Here is a 21,359-nt window from a genome sequence, read left to right as displayed (position 1 = left end):
CTGGCAAACCAGCAGTCATAGTTCACCCAATTATCATCCCTCTGGGGTGCTGTCTGAGTCATTGCATGTCTTCAGGGCCCATCATGCAGGGGGGCATGGGGACAGCATAGAGTGGCAAACAGCAGAAGCTAGAGGTACTCCAAGCTCTGTTTTCATTCAGACAAGCATCAGATCTGAAAGACTGGGTTAAAACAATCATTTTTTAATCCTAAATTCATCCCATCCTGCATAAAATCTAACAGGAAGTGGTCATGCTGTCGGACTAACATTTCTCCCGGAGGAAGATGGCGATAGGATTCCTAATCATCCATTGTAACTTTGGCAAATACACTGAAGTCCCAGACAAAGAACACAAAGGGCTTTTACCATAAAGGCCCTTTTACATAAACCCAACCCTATGACTTAAGTGCTTCTAGAAATGATTTCTTTCAGGACATTGCTGTCACACACCGTTTTTGCTGTTGGAGTTTATTAGTTACATTTTTTCAATTTTAAACTGCAAATTCAGTGCACAACACTATTTGTAAGACAGCTTCTGGGGGAAGGGGGGAAATCCAATTCTTTAATTAAGTTACCAAGCATCCTTCTCTGAAAAATTTCAGATCACCAAAGCAATCTACATTTTTCCTGAACTGCCTATAGACATCTGATAAACAAATTCTCGGAATAGCATCACCAGCGTAAAAGGGGCAGATGCCAGTTATGGTGCCAGAGAAGTCAGAATGCCAAAGTATCAGCAGGGGTTGATTTGTTGAATGCAATGATTTCTTTGCAGCCAATTTCTAACATCCACTGATTGCACTGTGATTAATTATACTTAGAAAATCAGCATTGGGCCTCCAATTTCACCATTGCTGCATGTGGTCGGTAGAGTGACTGCAGGTGTTATGAGCGCAGTTGAGTAAGCCAAATCTCAGGTTGAAATACACCTTGGCTGATCGCAATTTTTTTGTATTGTAGAAACGAGGCGGGAAAGATACAGAACTCAAAAACACAGGATCCAAAAGGAGAGAGAAAACTTAAACACGCAAGATAAAAGATACAAGAAAAATCATAAAACCCCCAACATGCTCTAGCAAACATACATAATAACCCTACCTTTTCTGGCAACAGCCCTTATTAATTCTTAACCATAAAATCCAGGAAATATTACCCAAACCAAGAAATTACTTTCATTTTAAACAGAAGCGCAACCCACGACTTCCTAGAATAAATTCATGCTGATGTGGTTCTCCAAAGTAAGACTCAAACCACCCTTTTCTGTCCAAACCCAACTTGCTTTTCTTCATTTCAAGACTTTCATAATTTTTCCAGCACACTCCAAACACACATGAAGCAGCTTGCAGTGGGACTTCACCCACAGCTGTAAGCCCAATCATAAAGACCCCTTTTCACCTTACTCCTTCATTGTCCTTAAATATCTCTTTGAAAACGCAGATTCCCAAATATTAAAACCTTTCACATTCCTATATCACCACTATTGTTGGGTCGATTAAATTTTTAAAAACCTGTTCCCGATTACTCACAAATCTCCCATACAATGCAAATATTTTAGTAACCTTTGAAACTTTTTTGAAATGCGCTAGCTACACATCAATTTCAAACGCATCCCCAGATGCAACTTTCAAATCTACTTCCAAGTTAAAACTCACCATAAAGCCTCATTACAAAATTCTAAAACACACTTTTAGCCTTTCATTTTGATTTTATTTGATTTGTGACATTAGTATACAGCGAAAAGTATTGTTTCTTGCATGCTATACAGACAAAGCATACCATACATAGAGAAGGAAAGGAGAGGGTGCAGAATAGTGTTAGCCATCCCTTAGGCTTGACTACAACAACTTCTCCGTTGGTTATCTCTGCACACAGATACAGCTTTATCCTTCCCCAAACAGAATAAATGCAACAATATAAAGATATACATATCACACAGGTCTAATGTAAGACAGAATCTACATTTATGCAACACTTTTCATGATGTCTCAAATCACTAAGTTTATTTATTTGTCACAAGTAAGCTTACATTCACACTGCAATGAAGTTAGTGAAAATCCCCTAGTCGTCATATTCTAGCACCTGCTCGGGTACACTGAGGGAGAATTTAGCATGGTCAATGCACCTAACCAGCATGTCTTTCGGACTTTGGGAGGAAACTGGAGCACCCGGAGGAAACCCACGCAGACACCAGGAGAACTTCCAAACTCCACAGACAATGACCCAAGCCGGGAATCGAACCCGAGTCCCTAGCGCTGTGAGGCAGCTTTGCTTACCACTGTGCCATCGTGCTTTACAACCAATTAAATATATTTTATAGTTACTGGTATAATGTAGGCAACGTTATCAACTTGTAGAATAAACTCGAGGGGCTGACTGGCTTACAAATATTAGGAGCAGGAGTATGCCATTCTGGGATGCACGAGATGAGCAAGGTTAGCTGGACTTTGTCATCCATAATTACCTTGGGAATGGAGGGTGGAATCATGGGTAGAGTTCTTTCTATTAGATTTGATTTATTGTCACATGTATTGGGATACTGTGAAAAGTATTGTTTCTTGCGCGCTATACAAAGCATACTATTCATAGAGTACATAGGGGAGAAGGAAAGGAGGGTGCAGAATATAGTGTTACAGTCATAGCTAGGGTGTAGAGAAAGATCAGCTTAATATATGGTAGGCCCATTCAAAGATCTGATGGCAGCAGGGAAGAAGCTGCTCTGGAGTCAGTTAGGACATGATATCAGTCTTTTGTATCTTTTTCCCAACGGAAGGTGGAGGAAGAGTTCAGAGTGCGTGATGTCCTTAATTATGCTGGCTGCTTTTCCCAAGGCAGCTGGAAGTGTAGATGGAGTCAACGAATGGGTGGCTGGTTGGGTGATGGACTGGGTTATGTTGACAACCTTTTGTAATTTCTTGTGCTTTTGTTGCTAATGGAGGTTTATTCTGAGCAGGCTTTGTGGGATGAAATTGCCTGAACGGGCAATGGAAAAAAAAAGGACTGTGTGATGGTCACTCCTACCACTATTGTCATGGATAAGTTCAATTCAACAGGTAGACAGATCAGTGAGGACATCAGTTAAGTTTTTCCATCATGTACAATTTTTACATACTCCCACCAACTGCGACAGCCCCGTCTGACAGCTATGTTCATCAGAAATTAACCGTTTCAGTCAGTAGTGAGCTACTGAGCCTTTCTTCATAATGGGCATTGATATCTCCCACCAAAAGTACATCCTTCTCACCCTAAATCTCTCTTCCAAGTGATGTTTAACATGGAGGATTACTTATTCAATCAGTTGAGGGAGGGCAGTAGGTGGTTATCAATAGGTTTCCTTACCCCATTTGACTGAAGCCATTATCCAGGGTCACTCTTTCCCAACTGTCTACCGCTGCGACAATACCTCTGGTGGGTCTGTCCCGCTGTGGGACAGGACATACCCACAATGGGAATGGAGCAGTCTGGGATGTTGTCTGAAAGGTACAATTTTGCAAGTTTGACTCCCATTTTGGAACAATTGTTCAGAGGTTAGCAATGTGCGTTCCGCAGGGTTGATAGGTTTTCTGTGCTTTTGTCATGTCCGGTGCCTTGGTCAATGCTGGTTTATTATTAGTAGTCTTTTTGCTGTGGTTTGATACAACCAAGTGATCTGCTAGGGCATTTGAGAAGGCAATTAAAAATCAACCACATTTGCTCCAGTCTGGAGTCAAATATCAGTAGATCGGATAAAGACAGATTTGTTTTTCCACCTGGACATCTGTGAGCCAGAGAGGTTTTTGCTAATCGGAGTTTCACGGTCAGTATTGCTGATAATAGATTTTTAATTTCAGATTTATTTAATTAACTGAGTTCAGTAGCACGGCGATTAAATAGGATAATGTTTATTTTTGTACAGGAAATGTTGAACTGTCAAATTTTTGAGAAGTGTGCAAATGTTTCTGATATTGAGTAAATAAAATATGCCGCCATGAAGAAATTTGAATTCAGGCTCCAGATCACTCATCCAGACCTCTGGATTACTAGACCAATATCATCACTGTACTACCCATGGCTGATTCTAAAACATTGAGAAAAGGTACAAAATTTAGGGATCATACGAAATTTTGCCAAAATTACAAAAAAAGCAAATGCCCTACCCATGTTGTCAGCCTTGCAACTGTGTTTGTCAACTGCTTGTGCATTCTGTAATTTTTAGAATAGCAACTATAAAATAAAATACACATTTTGTAGTGTAATTAGCTTTAAGGAAAGGTATAATATACAAAATTCTACATGTAATAAGCTAGTTAAACATACAAGACAATATAAGCAAACCTGAAGTAGTACATCTTGTACAATACTGACCTATTAAACCGATGAGATTGCACACCGTGATAAGTTTAAAAATTCTTCAGATATTAAAGTGGCAATGGGAATACCCAATTAGGAACATTCACCACCCACCACTGAACAAGACATCAACATGAAAATTTGCAACTGGCATCAAGTTGAATAGCTTGTATTCATATTCTCAATAAAAGATCCTTTCCATATTTTGTTCACTCAAAATCAGAAACATCTGCACACGTCTCAAAAATTTGACAGTTCAACACCATTTCCTGTACAAAAATGATTATCGTATCCTATTTAAACACCATGTTACTTTTGAAATTATAGTTAATACTTATTCCAAAGTAAATGTGAGAATCTTACAAATATTGCTAGAGAATTGGCAGATAGCCAATATGATAAATACAAGGAGATAGAACATGTCCAAGAAATTGTAGACAAATTAACATAATTTTGCTTCAAAGATAATGGAATCCTTACTCAGAGGTACAGTAAAGTCTCACTGTTCGCAGGGATTGCATTCCCGTCAAACCTCAAACAGTGAAACCATGAACGATGAATGGGGCTCAATTAGATAGGTTCCAGCCATGTGAGGGCAGCACTGGGTAAGGCAATTACTTTATTCTAAATCGTGGTGCAGTACCAGTATCTCTGAACTATATCATAATCTCAGAATTACGAATTGCAGAATTATTGCAGCGCAGGAGGCGGCCATTTGGCCCATCATATCTGCACCAGCTTTCCAAACAAGCATCATATCTTAGTGCTATTCCCCTGTCTTTTCCCCATACCTCTACACATTGTTGCTATTCAAATAATCTAATGCGCTCAAACGCCTCAATTCAACCTGCCTCCACCACACTTCCAGACAGTGCATCCCAGACCCAAACCATCCGTTGTGTGAAAAAGTTCTCCCACATCACATTTGCTTCTTGTACAAATCACTTTAATTCTGTGATTTCTCACTCTTGATCTTTTACAAATGGGAACAGTTTTGCTCCATTTACTCTGTCCAGCCCCTTCATGGTTTGAACATCTCCATCTAAAATTCTCGTAGCCTTAGTCCCTTCAGGGAGAACAGTCCAAACCTCTCCAATCAACCTTCATAACTTAAGTTTCTCGTCCCTGGATCCATTTTTGTGAACCTCTTCTGCATCCCCTACAATACATTCAGATTCTTCCTATAGTGTGGCTATAGGAACTATGTACAATACTCCAGGGGAGGTCTAACTAATGTCTTGTACAAGTTCAGCATAACAACCTTGCTCTTGGACGCTATGCCCCTGTTAATTAAGCCCAGAATACTCTCTGCTTTATCAACTGCTCCCTCCAACTGTTCTACCATCTTAAATGACTTAAACACATATACACCCAGGTCCCTCTGCACTTGCACCCTCCTTAAGAATTGTACCCCTTATTTTATATATTTTTTCCTCATCTGCCACCTGTTGGACCACTCCACCAACTTGTTAATGTCCTTTTGAAGTTCTACACTGTCCTCTTCACAAGACTTAAAAAGTTGGGTGTCATTTGCAAACTTTGAAATGTTCCTTGCTCACCAAGATCTAGATAAGTAATATATATGGAAAAGCAAGGGTCCCAATACCAACTCCTGGGGAACGCCACTACAAACCTATCTCCAGCTTGAAATTTACTGACTGTTCCCCTCTACTTTCAATTATTCAACCAATCTTGTATTCACATTGCTACTGTGCCTTTTATTCCATGAACTATAACTTTTCTCACGTCTGCTGTGTGGCGCTGTATTAAATGCCTTCTGAAAGTCCAAGTATACCACATCTACAGCTTTACCCTTATTGACCTTTCAGTGTACTCCTCAAAAAGCCCCAGCAAGTTAGTTAAACACAATTTCCCTTTTAGAAATCCATACTGGCTCTTCCTAATCAACACACATTTTTCTATGTAACTACCAATTCCGTCTCAAATAACTTTCTAGAAGCTTGCCTACCACTAATGTTAAATTGACTGGCCTGTAATTCCTTTTCTGAACAAGGGCATAACATTTGCAATTCTCCAGTCCTTCGGCATCACTCTGAGTCCAGAAAAGACTGGAAGATAATGGCCAGCACCCCTGCAATTTCCATTCTTACTTTCTTCAATATCCTTGGATGCATCTCATCTGGTTCTGGTACCTTGTCAACTTTAAGTACCGACAGTCCATTCGACGCTTCCTCCTCCTCAATTTTGAGCTCTTCTAGGGACATTTTTCTCTCTGCCTCAATGGTCCGGGGAGCATCTACCTCCTTGGCAAAGGCAGATGCAAAGCATTCATTTAATATTTCAGCCATGCCTACAGACTCCAGGTGTAAATTCCCTTTTTGGTCCCAAATCAGTCAAACTCCGACTTTTACATTTTTACCGTTGATATGCCTATTACATGCCCATTCCCTATTCTGCTGGCTGCCAATCTCTCCTCATAATCCCTCTTTGCTTCTCTCATGTGCTTTCACACTTCCTCTTGGAACCTTCTGCATTCCTCATGGTTCTCAATTGTATCCCAATCGACCATGTGGAACCTTGTCAAACGCCTTACTAAAGTCCACATAAACTATATCCACAGCCCTTCACTCAATTATCTTTGCCACCTCTTCAGAAAACTCAAGTTGGTGAGACATGACCTTCCCCGTACAAAACCATGCTGCCTGTCACCAACTAGTCCATTTTCTTCCAAATGTGCATTCATCCTGTCCCTTCAGTATATTCTCCAAAAGCTTCCCCACCACTGACTCATCAGCCTATAATTTCCTGGATTAGCCCTGCTTCCTTTCCTTTAAACAAGGGAACAACATTGACTACTCTCTAGTCCTCTGCAACATTGTCTGTGGTCAAAGAGGATGTGAAGATATCTGTTAAGGCCCCAGCTATTTCTTCCTTTGCCTCCCACAGTAACCTGGGATAGATCCCATCCAGCCCTGGGCTCTGGTCTACCTTAAAGCAATTTAGGATACTTAACACTTCCTCCTTCGATATTTTGACATTCTCTAAATCATGCACACACCTATCCCCGATCTCAACATCCATCATGTTCTTCTCCTTTGTCAATACTGATACAAAGTACTCATTAAGGAACTCACCCACTTCCTGTGGTTACATGCATAACTTCCCTCCATTGTCCTAGAGTGGAACTACTCTTTCTTTGCTCCTAATATATGCATAAAAATTCTTGGGATTCTCCTTGACCCTGCTTGCTAAATACATTTCATGGCCCCTTTTAGCCCTCCGAATTCCACATTCAAGTTCCTTCCTACGTTCACTATACTCAAGGGCTTTGTCAGTTTTAGATGCCTAAATCTATCGTATGCTTCCTTTTGACTAAGCTTACAATTTCCCCCGTCATCCATGGTTCCTGAATCCTGCCATTTCTATCCTTAATGTTTGTGGAGACATGCCTGTCCTGCACTTCAATCAACTGGCCTTTAAAAGCCTCCCACATGCCAGATGTGGATTTGCCCTCAAACAGCCACTCCCACTCCACATTCCCCAGATCTTGCCTAATTTGGATGTAATTGGCCCTTGCCCAAATAAGCCCTCTCATCCAAGGGCCACTCTTGTCTTTATGCTCCTATTTCTGTACTCACTTGCATGTGGCATTGGGAGTAATCCAGAGGTTACTACATTTGAGGTCCTGCTTACTAATTATCTACCTAGCTTCCTAAATTCTGAGTGCAGGACCCCATCCTCCTTCCTACTGAAGTCATTGGTACGACCTCTGGCTGTTCATCCTCCCCCAGAAGGTCCTGCAGTCATTCAAGGCATCCTTGACCATGGTACCAGGGAAGCCACAGAAACGCCTGTCTGTTCCCCTAACTAGCGAATCCCCTACCATTATTGCTCATCCCTGCTTCTTCCTGCCCTCCAGTAAGGTGCTGCAAACCTGGCTCTCTTACTGTGCTGTTCTGAGGAATCAGCATCTTCACCAGCTTCCAAAATGGAAAATCAATTCCTGAGCAGGACACCAGGGAGCTCCTGCACTACCTGCTTAGCTCTCAGACTGCCTCGTGGTCACCTATTTCCTCTCTGCATCCAGACCCTTAAGCTGTGGTGAAACCACCATGCTATTCACGTAGCACTCAGCTTCACGGATATGCCACAGTGACTCCAGCCACCGCTCCAGATCTGAAATCCAGAGCTCAAGTTTCTGCAGCTGGCAGCGCTTCCTAGACATATGGTTATCTAGGGCACCGGTCGCATCCATGACTTGGTACATATTACAGGACATGCATTACACTTGACTGAGCTGCCCTACCATCTCTGACTTCTTTTACATTAGCTTTAGCCTACTTGGGATTACTTTCATTACTTTACTAAATTGGTCCCAACTTTCACTTATTTCAGACGCTGGTTTTTCACACACTGTCCCTTGCACTGAGCACTTACCAGCCAATCAACTTACTAGTTTTCTGTGACATCATGGTGGTCTTCTTTTCCCACTGTTGCCTCACAGCAGCTTAAATACTTACAAAATAACTATCCTCTCCTCCGGCAGCAGGGTACTATCATTTTCTGAAGGCTGAGAAAGTTAGAAAGCAAAAAGGAGCAGCTCCTGCCCCATGTGCACCAAATTCCCACTTTGAACCAAATTCCCACCTGCTCTGCGTCTCATCCAGGATGAAGTTTCCCTCACTGATCATGCTCCACTTACTGATCTGTGAATGAAGATTTCAAAACGAACAGAGCTGTTATTGCAGCAAGAATTGGACATTTCCAGGTTCATACCTTCATTCAGGCTGCATTTGAGTTGCGATAAGTTGTAATAAGTCTAGAAACTGAAAATATAATGATCAGTCAGCATAGATTCCTAAAGAGAGGGTCATGCTTGGCCAACCTGAATGAATTTCTTGGAAAATAGCAGTAATTGAAAGAGGAAATGCCGTAGACATAATACATTCGGATTTCCAAAGGCCATTGATAAGGTACCACATAGGAAACTCATACCAAAGATCAGGATATGTGGAGTCATGGAGGGCTCATAGCAGATTGTTGTACAAGCTAGCTGCAAAATTAAAAAGTAGTTACCCAAAATGGGAGATAAGTTTGTTCCGCAAGGATCAGTGCTGGGGCCAGTGTATTTTCACCATTTTATATGAAAGGTTTGAACTCAAACTGGAATTAAAATTTCAGAATTTGTAATTTGACTTATTGTCACTTATATTGGTTGCAGTGAAAAGTACTGTTTCTTGCACACTATGAACAGTATGTTGTCTGTACAGAGTACATAAGGAGAAGGAAAGGAGGGGGATGCAGAATATAGTATCGCAGTTACAGATAGGGTAATATACAATAGGTCCATTCAAAAGTCTGATGGCAGCAGGGAAGAAACTGTTCTTGAGTCAGTTGGTACGTGTTCTCAGACTTTTGGATCATTTTCCCGATGGAAGAAGCTGAGTGTATGTCTGGGGTGCGTGAGGTCCTTTATTAAGCTGGCTCCTTTTCCGAGGCAGCGGGGAGTGTAACCAGAGTCAATGGATGGAAGGTTGGTTTGCGTGATGACTTGGGGTACATTCACAACCCTTTGTAGTTTCTCATGTCTTGGTCGGAGCAGGAGCCGTACCAAGTTGTGATACTTTTGGAAAGGATGCTTTCTCTGGTGCATCTGTAAATGTTGGAGTGTCGTAGTGGATATGCTGAATTTCCTTAGCCTGCTGAGAAAGTACAGGCATTGGTGGGCTTTCTTATCTATAGTGTCAGCATGGAGGGACCAGGACAGATTATTGGTGATCTGAACACCCAGAAACGTGAAGCTCTGGACCATTGGGCGGCACGGTAGCATAGTGGTTAGCACTGCTGCTTCACAGCTCCAGGGACCTGGGTTCGATTCCTGGCTTGGGTCACTGTCTGTGTGGAGTTTGCACATTCTCCTCATGTCTGCGTGGGTTTCATCCGGGTGCTCCAGTTTCCTCCCAGAGTCCAAAGATGTGCGGGTTAGGTTGATTGGCCATGCTAAAAATTACCCTTAGTGTCCTGAGATGTGTAGGTTAGAGGGATTAGCGGGTAAATCTGTAGGGATATGGGGGTAGGGCCCGGGTGGAATTGTGGTCGGTGCAGACTCGATGGGCCGAATGGCCTCTTTCTGTATTGTAGGGTTTCTATGATTTCTATGATTCTATGATTTCCACTTCATCACCATTGATATGGACAGGGGCATCAATGCCTCCACTATGTTTCCTGAAGTTGATGACTGTCTTCTTTGTTTTACTGACATTATGGGAGAGATTATTGTCGTCACACCATTTCAGCCAATTCTCCATCGTTTTCCTGTACTCTGGCTCGTCATTTTTTGAGATCCAACCCATTACGGTGGTGTCATCAGCAAACATGAAAATGGAGTTGGAGGAGAATTTAGGCACACAGTCATAAACTTTTTCCTGGGCTCTAGGAGTCTTCTGAATGTAGGCCCAGGCTTCTAGGACGAGCACTCAGATCCTGCGCAGATTAGCTGGCAGGGATATACACAGATATCTTCAACCTCTCTTTACAACAATCTGAGGTCCCTATCTGCTTCAAGACGACGACCATCATCCCGGTACCCAAGAAAAACCAAGCCGCGTGCCTTAATGACTATTGGCCGGTGGCTCTGACATCTATCATTATGAAGTGCTTCGAAAGGCCAGTCATGGCATGAATCAATTCCAGTCTCCCAGACTACCTGGATCCAATACAGTTTGCCTACCGCTGCAACAGGTCCACAGCAAACGCCATCTCCCAGGCCTGGCACTCAACCCTGGAACACCTTGATAACAAGGACACCTATGTCAAACTCCTACTTATTGACTATAGCTCAGCCTTCAACACAATTATTCCCACGAAACTCATCTCCAAACTCCTGGCCTGGGCCTCGGCTCCTCCCTCTGCGACTGGATCCTGAACTTCCTAACTCACAGACCACAATCAGTAAGGATAGGCAACAGCACCTCCTCCATGATCATCCTCAACACTGGTGCCCCACAAGGCTGTGTTCTCAGCCCCCTACTATACTCCTTATACACCTATGGCTGTGGCGCCAAATTCCCCTCCAATTTAGATTTTCAAGTTTGCTGATGACATAACCGTAGTGGGTTGGATCTCAAACAATGATGAGACAGAGTACAGGAATGAGAGAGAATCTGGTGAACTGGTGCAGCAACAATAATCTCTCCCTCAGTGTCAACAAAACGAAGGAGATTGTCATCGACTTCAGAAAGCACAAAGGAGAACATGCCCCCTGTCTACATCAACGGGGATGAAGTAGAAAGAGTCGAAAGTTTCAAGTTTTTAGATGTCCACATCACTAACAACCTGTCCTGGCCCCCCCATCCCCATGCTGACACTGCAGTTAAGAAAGCCCACCAACGCCTCTACTTTCTCAGAAGACTAAAGAAATTTGGCATGTCAGCTACGACTCTCTCCAACCTTTACAGATGCACCATAGAAAACATTCTTTCCGGTTGTATCATAGCTTTGTATGGCTCCTGCTCTGCTTAAGACCACAAGGAACTACAAAAGATCGTGAATGTAGTCCAATCCGTCATGCAAACCAGCCTCCTATCCATCAACTCCGACTACACTTCCCGCTGCCTTGGCAAAGCAGCCAGTATAATTAAAGACCCCACGCACCCCAGACATTCTCTCTTCCACCTTCTTCTGTCAGGAAAAAGATACAAAAGTCTGAAGTCACGTACCAACCGACTCAAGAACAGCTTCTTCCCTGCTGCTGTCAGACTTTTGAATGGACTTACCTTGCATTAAGTTGATCTTTCTCTACACCTAGCCATGACTGTAACACTACATTCTGCACTCTCTCCTTTCCTTCTCTAGGAACGTTATGTTTTGTCTGAATAGCGTGCAAGAAATAATACTTTTCACTATGTTAATACATGTGACATTAATAAATCAAATCAAAAATGTATAAGGAGTATAGTAAGGGGCTGAGTGCACAGCCTTGTGGAGTGGGATAATGGTGTTGAAAGCTGAGCTGTAACAATAAATAGGAGTCTGACATCAGTCCTTGTTAAGCAGGTGTTCCAGGGTTGAGTGTAGGGCCAGGAAAATGCTATCTGCTGTGGACCTGTTGTGGCAATAGGCAAACTGTAGTGAATCTAGGCAGTCTGGGAAACTGGAGTTGATGCATGCCATGACTAACCTTTCAAAGCATTTCATAATGATGGACCTCAAAGTAATCGCGTGGTAGTCATTAAGGCATGCTGCCTCGCTTTTCTTTGGTACAGGGGTGATGGTTGTCTTCCTGAAGCAAGCAGAGACCTCAGATCGGAATAAGGAGAGGTTAGAGATGTCTGTGAATACTCCTGTCAGCTGACCCACACAGAATCTGAGTGCCCCATCCAGGCCAATCGCTTTCATAGAATCATAGAAACCCTACAGTACAGAAAGAGGCCGTTCGGCCCATCAGGTCTGCACCGACCACAATCCCACCCAGGCCCTACCCCTATCCCTACATATTTACCCACTAATCCCTCTAACCTACGCATCTCAGGACACTAAGGGCAATTTTTAGCATGGCCAATCAACCTAACCCGCACATCTTTGGACTTTCCGAGGGTTAACTTTCAAGAGGCTGATCCAACGCCTGCGATGGTGACTTTGGATACCGGTTCGACCAAGGCATCTGGGGCGGATGATGTCCTCTTGCTCAAAACGGGCAAAGAATGCATTATTGCCAGCGATTCTATTGTAGCCTGTTACGTCATGTAGATCTTGCCATAATTGGTGGTTGTTCGTGTGGCTAATCTGGGACTCTAGCTTGGTCTGATAATGTCTCTAGGCATCTTTGATGTGAATGCCACCAAATTTGTGGGTGTGGCTAATACAGGGGAGGACACCAACAAAACATAGGAAGTCATTAATAAATTGGCAGAACGGACATGTAGTAATCAGATTAACTTAAAATAGATAATAAAATCCTTGGAAAGCAAGTGTCTAAATGGGATAGAGAAAAAGAGGAATTTGGGATCACAGATATACCGACCATTAAGAGTGTATAAGGCTACTGCTGACACTTTCCTTTAATTAAAGTTAATATCGTCTTCAGTTAAATGCATGAGATATTTCAACTAATTACTGCCAGCTGTTCTTTTCCAGTCCACTATTATAAAGCACTGCATCTAGCTACCAAGTTCTCTAAGTTGAGGAGATTGAATACAAATCTCATTCCAACAAGCACAAGTTCAATATTTCCAATTATTCCAAAATCAGATCACAACTGTTTCAGCATGTGGAGGTCCTTAGCAACTCAAGGCACTCTTTCATGGGAAATCCAAAAATCTGCAAGATTTGTCTTGGGGTTTGCTCTCACATGACCCCAAGCAGCTGATTTAGAGCTTGGTGAGTATTATTCTGACTTATGAGGTCAAGGTGACTAGTTAAAAAAAAAGGTGACATTTCATTTTGGGAAAATGATGCAGACAAAAAAGGATGGCAAATTAATAATTTATAACCGTTTATAAAATATAGATATTGCATCTGCTTATTAAAATGTACCTCTGCAAGCAGCATGTTCATGTCCAGACATGTAAATATTTATATCATTTTTCACATATTAAATGCTAATAGTCCTCCTTTGCGAACAAAGTCATAAGCCCTTTGGTCTCCATTACCAAGGTCCTTCCTCCCATGTAGCCTGCTCAGCACTGCAGATTGCTTTTCTTGAACAGAAAGTACCTTACACATATTATACACCATAACAGATGGTCAAAGATAAAAGTATAGAAGGTGTAGGCTTTATCCAATACTTCCAAACTTGCAACTTGATTGTTATTCTATACACCTCATGGTTAAGCAATAACAAGTTGCTCCATTACTTACGTGTCTGTTTGCTGTCCTTCGGCAATTGCATCTTGTTTCTCTGACTGCTACCTTCCAGTATATAAACGTAGCTCTTCACTTCTTTATCGAAAACCTGAAACAATAAATAGAACTTGAGATGCAAACAAAATAACATTAAAGAAAGTTCATTGAACTTTTACTTAAACATATTGCTGGAAGAGGATAAAGCAACACCAAGTTAATAGATCATAAGCCAGGCTCAATACACTGCTGCCATCTGTAAATTCAATGACATGATAAGCAGAATTATTTCAAAGTTCTCAGAAACATATGGCTACACAAGAAAATGGATTCCATCTGTCCCCTAGCCCCAATTTGAAAAAAATGATTATACCACTTAGTAAGTTTTCTCTAACACAACTTTACATATCTGTTAAACATCAATACTAAAAGGGAAGGGATGGAAAAGGAGTTAAATCTACAGCTTATAAGTCTTGTAATTCTCACTAGCTTGTCATCCACTAATGTAAATCATCAATTACACTCCTATATCCTTGCATATCCTCAAGCATATTTTAGTATTTGGAAGACTTTTGCACTGTAACTTCACAAGATTCAAGGCACTTCTGATTCCATCAAAACAAACCTTAAATCACTATCATATGTTTAAAAATTGTGCACTCAGCACATCCTGTTGCTTCAAATTTTCTGAAGGCATCATCTCTTTAGGATTAATAATTCACACTGACTGAAATGAGGATTTATTTAGTCAATCATGAACCAAATGTCTGCTTAACTAGATATGAATAAATCAAAAGCTGCCTGATTTAGTCAGTAAGTAACAATGAGGAATGAATAAGCAACAGGATAGCAAGCAATCAAATCACTCGTACAAGATTTTGTTCACTACCAATTTTAAACTAGCACTGGACAGAAAGTGACTAATCAAATCATTCCAACTATATTTGAAAGAAATTTGTAACTTCCGCCAGGTGAAAATGTCATGATAAAAGTGACACTTATAAGGTGAGAAACCTTTAAAAATTACACAGTTTGGAATGAAATGCTCCTTGTATATAGATTTGCTTTGTGCAGTGTTGTAAATCCGTACTTTCAGGTATCTCGGCTACTTACCCAGGAACAGACCCGATAGCTGGGAATAGATCAGTGAATGGGTCGGACCACATTCTCCTAAACTCATTCATTTTCAATTTACTCGGCCTCTACCCAACAAAAGTTAGTCATGGCACGCATCGTTTCCCAGACTGCCTGGATTCACTGCAGTTTGCCTACTGGTGTAACAGGTCGGCAGCAGATGGCATTTTCCTGGCCCTACACTCAACCCTGGAACACCTGCTTAACAAGGACACTAATGTCAGACTCCTATTTATTGTTACAACTCAGCTTAATATCATTATCATTATCCCATCCCACAGTCCTCAGCCCCTTGCAAAACTCCTTAAACACTTATGATTGTTTGGCCAAATTCTGTTCTAACTCCATTTTCAGGTTTGCTGATGATGTCGCCATCGTAGATTGGATCTCAAATTTGACAAGACGGAGTACAGGAAAGAGATAGAGAATCTAGTAAAATGGTGTGATGACAATAATCTCTCCCTCAATGTCAGTAAAATGAAGGAGACAGCCATCAACTTCAGGAAACATAGTGGAGGACATGCCCCTATTTATATCAATGGTGATGAAGTGGAAATGGTCGAGAGCTTCAAATTTCTTGGTATTCATATCACCAATCTATTCCTGACCCCTCCACACCGATGCTATCGATAAGAAAGCCCACCAATGCCTCTATTTTCTCAGGAGGCTAAGGAAATTCAGCATATTCACTACGACTCTCACCAATTTTTATATATGCACCACAGAAAGCATCCTTTCTGGCTGTATCACAGCTTGGTATGGCTCCTGCTCTGACCAAGACCATGAGAAACTAGGAAGGGTTGTGAATGTAGCCCAGGCCATCATGCAAACCAACCTCCTATCCATCGACTCTGTCTACACTTTCAATAAGGGGATCAGGGGTTACAGGGAGAAGGCAGGAGAATGGGGATGAGAATCATATCAGCTACGATTGAATGGCGGAGCAGACTTGATGGGCTGAATGCCTAATTCTGCCCCTATATCATATGGTCAAGGCAGCCAGACCTCAATTCTTATAAAACATTCTCAAATCCTGGAACATTACTCAGACTCCAGAACCTCCTTGCAGTGCTCTCAAACTCCATTACCTGCGCCTACTACTCCCATGCTTTGAGGCTTTCTTCTGCAGCACATCTTGACTTCATTTCCTCAATTCTATCACATTGACACCATAAGAGCAGTGACAGACAATGTCAACTCTCCCTACTGCTCTCAGACTGAGACACCCTTCCAACTTTCCACACTGAATGTATCTATTGAAGTTCCCCTGTAAGATGCAGACATCTCACCTCAGTTCTGTCAGACCACAGAACTTCCTCAATGTTCTGGACCTCAGGACTGTTACCTTTCTCCCCCAATACCCCACCACCTGAATGCCAGTTCTGTCACCTCTACACCTTTGGTACATAAACTCCTCAAATGGTCCTCACCCCAAGAACTCCAACACACCAATAATGCCAACCTAAACCTTGGAACCTCCCTATTTCACATCCACTGCTGCCAGGCATCAAATACATCATCTATCAGTGTGCTATACTCTAAAATCAGTGTGCTGCCAAAGTCCAGCAACCATATAACTTCTACAGACCTTCCTATTCCTGTTAAGCCTCGCGTACCTAAGTCCAGACTATCTGTAGCCCAAAATATTGCTGACTATCCTGGGCTTTAAAAAAAAGGTTAAAATGTAATATTTAAATAAAGGAATGTATAAAAATCAAAGCAATATATTTACAGATTTTGACAAAAACATTGGGCAAAGTTGAATAACTTGATACCCAAAACACTTAAAAAATCCTAGATTTCAAGGTAGTGGAAGCATCATTTGATTAGTCGTGAAAACAAGTGACACTGATGACACATTGGGTTTCTGCCACGTAATGCATAAATTATAGGATTTGTGTATTGCTGGAAAAAAAAAGACATGCTGCAAAGCTTTTCACCTTGTACTCAATAGAGGCAAGAATGCTAAATTTCAAAGGGAGTAATAAAAGATACAGCACAAGAAAAATGCTGGTTGGTTGGCAAGTTGGCTCTGATTGGTCAAAACGTTGTAGCGCCATGGTGATTGCACCAGGGAGACCTCATGTTTTTGTTTATTCAACAAAATGATACAATGTCTGCACATACTCCTTTTGCCTGCAGTGGACACCCTGAATAAATATACGCAGCTTCTTGCAGACTTTTAATAAGCTACATTACAAGCCTGACTGATAATCTTAAATTAGTTGTTAGGTGTTCTCAGCCTTTTGGCTAAGATCAAGTGTAATATGGACAGGCTGCACTTGGTTGAGGTCATTGGGTTACATTTAAGCTTCATTTGAAGTAATTTTTAAAAGTGGCATCTCGGCCTTTTGGCTAAGATGCAAATGAGATCAAGCCTTGGAGGAGGCGAGTCTGCACCTACTCCAATCAGCTTGGCTCATGTAGATCAGGCCCAAGACAGGAGTGTAGGATTTGTGTATTGCTGAAAAAAAAGACATGCTGTCAAAGCTTTTCATCTTGTACTCAATAGTGTCTTGTCAGCTTGGATCGGAAATGTCTCAACTTGTTGAGACTCTGAATTGGACTTGATTTGATTGAATTGGAAAAGTATAAGATTGTTCAATATTGATGCCCAATCACATTTAGCATATGACATTATGTTCTGAATATGGTCCATCCAAAGAGTACGTCTTTCAATGTCCTGCCCACCACACAAATTAGCAATGTGTTTTCTGAATTTCAGTGCTGGAGCAATGCCGGGTACATAGTTTGTACATCCCAATAACTGGTGGATCATATCAAACAGCACATCCATTTGGATGTTTGCAAGAAGCAGAGTATTAACTGCAAATCAATCAACCCATGCTAACAAAACTGCGAATATAATGTCAAACATTAGATGTAATTCAGTGATTAAGTAGCATTCGTTGAACAATCCCTAATGTGCTAAGAATTACACTAACCACCAATTTAAGATCAGTCAAATTCACAACGCAGCTTGCTGGAAGTTACATAGACTCAAATGCAGTGACCTGTTTTCTGCAGCAAAAGAATTTGCCCAGGCATTGAACATATTATTGAATAAACAAAAGCATGAGCGAAAATAGCTCCCTGGTGCATTTGCCATGGCAACATCGCAACCAAAGCCAACTTGCCAACTAATCAGCAACATCTCATGCAGAATTAATTATTCTATTTGAAATTTGGTATTTACATCTGTCCTGATGAGTGCAAGACAGAAAGCTTCAATGGCATTCTTTTTGCAGCAGTACTGAAGTTGTGTACTGCCAAGTGACTATTACTATAGAACAGTGCAATCTTTAAGCAATGCCAGAGTCATCGGCTAATATCTTCCAAATCTCAGCCATTAATGTTCATTTTATCTTCAGTCTGTCACTTTTCTTTGTGCACATTTTGAATCACACTTTCATGGAATTGGCTACAATTCTGAAATATTACATTTGTGTACAAGCAAACTTATAAAAAGAATACAGGGAACAGCATTTGGATCGAATGGAGAATTCAGAACAGATTGAAATTAGACTACAAAATCTATTGCAGTGATTATCCAAAGCATGTAAGGCCTATGGAGACTAGATTTATCACTTATTCATAGTCAATGGCATTTAATCTAACCTATAAAGCTATGGCTGCCAAAACCAATTTGAGATTGATGTGCAAGTTTCCTTTGGTTGGGTTTCCAGTTTAGCATTGGACTCCTGCAAGGTCCTGCAGGCTACTCAGGCCTTCTGGGAACTTTGAACAGTTGATTAATGAGCTGTTTTCTGTCTTCTTTCATTTAAGTAAATTAATTTAGTATATTGATTTAGTCTCTAACTGTAACTAAGCAGAATGCTGTTCAACACTAAACCAGCAACGTAAATAGTGTCATTTAGTATTGAACAGTATTTGGCTTGGAGAGAAAGTTGGATACTAAATGAATGGGACTAAATGAATACTAAATGAGAGGAAAAAGGTGTGGCAAACCAGTTGATTAAACAGCTTTTCAATAGTGTACAGCAGTGCTGAGCAGGCACATGGGAACTGGCCATAAATACTACAAGTAGTCTTGAGAGATAGTCATACCAAAAACAAAAATGTCAGTCCCCAACAAGGACACGATGCACAGTTTGTTACTTTATCCCCAATTTTATTTTCAAGGAGCAAAGTAAAATTGATTTACCCAATACAAAACAAATTACAATATTCTCTGAAAAAAAAACAGCTTAATGATTCATTCGGCTAGTCTGCCTTTGAAAAGATTGGAAAACCACATGCGAAAGACAATATGTAGTTCAGGTCACACGGGGATGCTATGTTACACCCCTGGGTTATGTTATTGCATAGTTAGGTGTTGGGTATAAGATGTACATTATAAAAACTTAACATGGTTAAATCATTTGTACATTGTAATTGACACAAACCCCAAGACAGAATTGAAACCTGCAACAATTTGCTTCTAAGCTTCTGAATTCGGCACCTCTGGAAATAAGTCCATTTTGTTTGTATTTTTAACTGGATTGCTGATGTGCAATGACACTTTCAATCATTTGCTCACCTGTATCCCAAGACCCGTTGTTCTTCTATTCCATTCAGTTTATGTTCCAAGGGGAATATAATGTAACTATTGCTCCAACCAAATTCTATGTTAAAGTTGATTTGTCACTTAAGATCGGTCTACAAATTTCCTTTGTATCATGCTGCATTCTTCCTTAGCGTTTGCTAAACCTCCCAGTTTGGTTATTTGTAAATCTTGATAGTGTTATTTATTCCCAAATCTAAATTAGTGATGTAAATTATGAATGAAAGTGGTCCCAGCACTTCCTTTCTATCTTCCAGTTTATCTCCTTCCAATCCGAATAGCTATCCTCAATCCCCCACCTATTGTATTTACAGCCAATTTACGATCTGGTCAGTTACTTGTCCACTAACTCCACTGGTCCTAATCTTGGACATGAATCTACTGTGTCCAATCCAACCCCCAGGCCACTGCTCTCGCACCCACCCCTCCCTCCCAGAACCAGGATAGGGTCCCCCATGTCCTCACTTTTCACCCCACCCGTCTCTGCATTCAAAGGACCATCCTCCACCATTTCCGTCAACTCCAGCATGACGCCACTACTCAACACATGTTCCCCTCACCCCTCTGTCAGCGTTCTGCAGGGATGGTTCTCCCCGGGACACCTGGCCTACTCCAACACACCCAACACCTCACTCCCTGCCCACGGCACTTTCCCATGCAACCGTAGAAGGTGCAACATTTGCCCCTTTACCTCCTCCCTGCTCACCGTCCCAGGTCCTAAACACCCCTTTCAGGTGAAGCAGTGCTTCACATGCACCGCTTTCAATCTGTCTATTGAATTTGCTGCTCCCAATCTGGTCTACTCTACATCAGAGAGACCAAACTTAAAGTGGGTGATCGCTTTGCTGAACATCTTCGGTCTGTCCACAAGCAAGACCCTGACCTTCCTGTCGCTTGCCACTTCAACACACCACTGTGCTCCCCCGTCCACATGTCCGCCCTTGGCCTTTTACAATGTTCTAGCGAACCCCAACACAAATTGGAGGAACAGCACCTCATCTTCTGATTAGGGACATAGAACAGTACAGCACAGAACAGGCCCTTCGGCCCACGATGTTGTGCCGAGCTTTATCTGAAACCAAGATCAAGCTATCCCACTCCCTATCTTCCTGGTGTGCTCCATGTGCCTATCCAATAACCGCTTAAATGTTCCTAAAGTGTCTGACTCCACTATCACTGCAGGCAGTCCATTCCACACCCCAACCACACTCTGCGTAAAAAACCTACCTCTGATATCCTTCCTATATCTCCTACCCCTTGTAACAGCTCCATCCACCCGAGGAAATAGTCTTTGAACGTTCACTCTATCTATCCCCTTCATCATTTTATAAACCTCTATTAAGTCTCCCCTCAGCCTCCTCCGCTCGAGAGAACAGCCCTAGCTCCCTCCAAACCAGGCAGCATCCTGGTAAATCTCCTCTGCACTCTTTCCACCACTTCCACATCCTTCTTATAGTGAGGTGACCAGAACTGCACACAATATTCCAAATGTGGTCTCACCAAGATCCTGTACAGTTGCAGCATAACCCCACGG

The 21,359-nt window shown here is 41.7% G+C and overlaps 1 protein-coding gene across 1 annotated transcript in view; it reads right to left on the bottom strand.

The window, feature by feature from the left end:
- cfap20dc (CFAP20 domain containing) overlaps positions 1–21,359 on the bottom strand; it is a 284,000-nt gene that overhangs the window by 245,013 nt on the left and 17,628 nt on the right. Inside the window, exon 3 of the mRNA XM_078210156.1 lies at positions 14,146–14,239. Coding sequence (XP_078066282.1) covers positions 14,146–14,239 — 94 coding nt within the window. The remainder of the gene's footprint in view (positions 1–14,145; positions 14,240–21,359) is intronic.

This window comes from Mustelus asterias, chromosome 3 (assembly GCF_964213995.1).
Source record: "Mustelus asterias chromosome 3, sMusAst1.hap1.1, whole genome shotgun sequence".
In the NCBI taxonomy this organism is placed as follows: domain Eukaryota; kingdom Metazoa; phylum Chordata; class Chondrichthyes; order Carcharhiniformes; family Triakidae; genus Mustelus; species Mustelus asterias.
Note: the sequence above shows the minus strand (reverse complement) of the source record. Positions and strands in the feature narration are given on the sequence as shown.